A 3,816-nucleotide genomic window follows, 5' to 3' on the forward strand; every position below is an offset into this window, starting at 1 on the left:
GACCCTTTCACAGGGGTCGCCTAAGACCATCGGAAAATACATATATAATTACATATTGTTTTTGTGATTAATCACTATGCTTTAATTATGTTCAATTTGTAACAATGAAAATACATCCTGCATATCAGATATTTACATTACGATTCATAACAGTAGCAAAATTACAGTTATGAAGTAGCAACGAAAATAATTTTATGGTTGGGGGGGTCACCAACATGAGGAACTGTATTAAAGGGTCGCGGCATTAGGAAGGTTGAGAACCACTGGCTTAAACAAAGCTCAGCACCATTGCTCTGCTCCACCCCCTTGTTACAGATGGGGAGACTGAGGCCAGGGGGTAATGTGCCCGGGTGAGTCACATGAAGGTCAGAGGACAGCTGGATGGCCTAGGCTGCCCAGTGCCCAGCCAGGCTGGCCTCCTGGCCTGTGGCCCTCCCCCACCATCCCCAGCCCAGCTGTTGGGGTGGCATTTGGGTGGCCTTGCTGTGGTCACACTCCTGAGCCCCGGACCTTTGCCCCGCTCCTTTCTCTGTCAGCGATGTGCCCAAGGGCGCCGAGACCTTCAGGGTCTCTGGGAGCTCCGGGGTACATATCTTCATTGTCTACGACCCAACACGGGTGGCAGTGCCCACAGACAAAGCCCACTGGCCCCTGGACACCACTGTGGACCTGACTGTATCCGTGGACACAGCCAGTAAGGCCTTAAATGATCTCAAGGTAAGAGGCCCTTCCCCACAGGAAGGGGCTGCACCTCCCCACCGGCACCCAAGGTAAGAGCCCCCAAAGCATACCTCTTTCACGTATCACCCCACTCAACCGAACCCCGTAAGGCTTCTGACACCTGCGTCCACATGACACATCCTGATACAACTCCGTAGACACCCCAAACACGCAAGCCCACCCCATGCCCAACGTGACACGTCCACATGAATGAATTCTCCCTGAAAACACAGCCTGCCTGCTCTCCCGTCAGGTTCACAAACATCCCGCATTAATCCTGTGCTCAACCTACACACGGACGCCCTAACAAGTCCCCCACGCTGGTGTAGGCAGGACCTGTGCGCGCACCTGGGCAGACGCAGGTGCACACCTAGATGTGCGGCGTCTCCCACACCTAAAACATTGGGAAGTCTTCTCTGGCTCAGATGACAGCCTCCTCACTTGCCCCGGCCACCCAGCACACAGTGACCTGATTGGGCAGGGACAACGCAGGGACTGCGCAGCCTTGGAGAGCAGAGGCCCTGGGGCCTGCCGTGGGCTCAGACCTTGCCTGATTGGCTGAGGTGCTATGCGCCTGCCAACAGGGCCCTGAGCGGCCGCATTACGCATGGGCCCTGTCTACTGGGGCCATTCTGGGGGGCCGTGGAAGTGGCCTGGAGAGAGCACTTGGCATGGGTTCTGGATCCTGGGAAAAGCTCATCACCACTGGCTGTTATTATGGGATAGAGGTCATTGTTCCCACTTTACAGGCGAAGAAACAGAGGCCTTGAGTAACTTGGCCTAAGTCAATGGCGATGGATGGTCCTTCTCTCATTCTTTCTCTCTGACATCCCCCATGAATTCCTGAGGGTCCACCTGCTCCCTCTAGAATCCGCCCCCACCCTGCCCAGCCCTGGAAGCTGGGGAGGCACCCACAGCCTCTCTAGCTGGAGGAGGCAGCTTGGGATCCAAGCCTGGAGCCCGTGAGACATGGGCCTGCAGCAGCAGGGAGGACCTGGGGACCCCAGGCCTGCCCTGCCTCTAAGCAGGGGTGTTGGGAGGTGTGGGTCACCCCCGAAACCCTGGTCACTGCCATCTCTGAAGAGGCAGCCGTGCTGGCTTAGGGCTGACCATGTCCCCACAGGTGAAGGTCTCCTACTTCGGGCAGAGCGAGGACCATGCCCTGGGCCGCAGTGAGCTCTACCTCACTGGCGTCGGTACGTACCGCCTCCCTGGCTCTCTGTATATCCCCACACTCCTCCGTGGTGGCTGTGGAGGGTCTTGGGGGGCCCTGAGTGCAAGCCCATGGCCAGCTTCCTCCACCACTGAGGGGTGTGGCTCCCTAGAACACCAGAGATGGAGGCCCAGCAATACTTAGGGCCACAGGAATCTAGAAACTGCACTGCCCCTGTGTCAACAGCTAGCTAGACCCAGGGTCCTGGGGCAGGACAGCCTGGCAGTTTCATGGAAGAGCAGGAAGGTCAGTGTGGCTGGAGCAGAGTGGGCAAGGGGGAGGGGTGCAGAGTGGGGAGGAGGAGGTCGGGGAGCTGTTACCTCCGCTGGAACCCCCAGGCCAGCACTACACCCTGGACAGCCACGTGCCCCCCCAGCCTGAGCACCGGGGCAGCTGGCCCCGAGAGCTACGCAACCAGCACCCAGAGCCTCAGGCCTGGTCCCCAACCGTGGGAGTCAGGGCCTCCAACTCAGCAAGTGTAGATGAGCAAGAATCTCAAGACACAAAGATGTGGGTCCCTCCAACACCCAGCACCACACGGGGCTGCCGCAAGGGCATCCCAGAACAGGGCCTCCCACTTCTCAGGGGCCTGGGGAGGGGCAAAGCTTCCCCCCACCTGGATGTTATAGGCAGAAGCTGGGGCCCAGTGAGCCCCTGGCAACTCCTCTCCATCCCTCTCTAGACATCTCCCTGGATGTTGACACAGCCCGCAAGGGCAAGGCAAAGAGGAGCCAAGGCGACAAGGTGAGACTTTCCTGGCTACCCCCAGCCAGCAAGGTAGACAGGTAAACCTGGGGCTGGGCATGGGGTGGGGTGGGGTGGGGGGAGGTGGGCCCTCCCTCCAGAAGGGCCATGGATTCCGAGGGCCTGTGGTACCCAGCAGTGTAGGGGACCCATCTGGGGACTGCCAGATTGCCAAGTGGGAGTCACTTACACTGTGTGATGGGCAGCAGCTTACCCTCTGGGTCTCTCTCATGCCACCTTAGACTCGGGGCTGGTTCTCTTTCTTGGTAGGTTTTCTCTTTCGTAGGCTGCATTTGGAACCCCAAACGTGGCAGGTGCTTCATAAAGGTTGTTGACTGACTGAATGAAGGCGAGGAGAAGCGAGGCTTCCAGTGGAGGAGGCTGGGTGGGCAGCCCAGTTACACCCTAAGGAGCGAGGGGGAGGCGGGGGTGGGCTCAAGGCAGCACCCCACAGGAAGTACCGGAAGCCATCCTGGAGGGTGGGAGATGTAGTTTGCAGAGAAGGACCCCCGAGAGGAAGCCTGGACCACAGGGTTCGTGGACAGGATGGGGCAGGGCTGCCACGGATGGCTGTGCAGGCTGTTCCCTGCACGGGTGGCCTGGATGAGGCGGTGAGTGGGGCCAATCTTACCAGGCACGTCTTGGGCCCTGGTGCAGGGCAGCCCCTACCCAGAGGGGTGAACACAAGCGCCATATATGCTAGCAGTGCCCTCGTATGGCCCCCAGACCAGAGTTTGAATCCCATCTACGGGACTTCCCGCAGCCTCTCGCCCCTCTCCTGTGAGGTGGGAGAGTGAACCTGCACTGCGGGGCTGGCGGGGAGAATGCAGAGGCGCATCAGGAAGAGCGTGGATCATTCGATGGACCACGGAGGCAGGGCTCCAGCCATCCTTCCCGCCTCGGCTCAGGCCTCCGTGCGGGGCTGTGGGAGCACAGGCCCCAGAGGGTGCGGGGATGAGGAGGGCCTTCCAGGCCTCTCCAGTCCTATCGAGGTCAGAGCAAGGCAGCCTCTGCCCTGGCAGGGCCAACACCCTGCAGGCTGGCGAAGGGCAGGCTGGTGAAGGTCAGGCTGGTGAAGGGTCGGCTGGTGAAGGGCAGGCCGGTGAAGGTCAGGCTGGTGAAGGTCAGGCTGGTGAAGG

General features: G+C 59.8%; 1 protein-coding gene across 1 annotated transcript in view; it reads left to right on the forward strand.

Annotated features, from left to right (window-relative positions):
• The window catches only part of PADI1 (peptidyl arginine deiminase, type I), a 46,467-nt gene that overhangs the window by 13,944 nt on the left and 28,707 nt on the right, over window positions 1–3,816 (forward strand). Inside the window, exons 3-5 of the mRNA XM_005858730.2 lie at window positions 537–717; window positions 1,844–1,916; window positions 2,616–2,677. Coding sequence (XP_005858792.2) covers window positions 537–717; window positions 1,844–1,916; window positions 2,616–2,677 — 316 coding nt within the window. The remainder of the gene's footprint in view (window positions 1–536; window positions 718–1,843; window positions 1,917–2,615; window positions 2,678–3,816) is intronic.

This window comes from Myotis brandtii, unplaced genomic scaffold (assembly GCF_000412655.1).
Source record: "Myotis brandtii unplaced genomic scaffold, ASM41265v1 scaffold1204, whole genome shotgun sequence".
In the NCBI taxonomy this organism is placed as follows: Eukaryota; Metazoa; Chordata; class Mammalia; order Chiroptera; family Vespertilionidae; genus Myotis; species Myotis brandtii.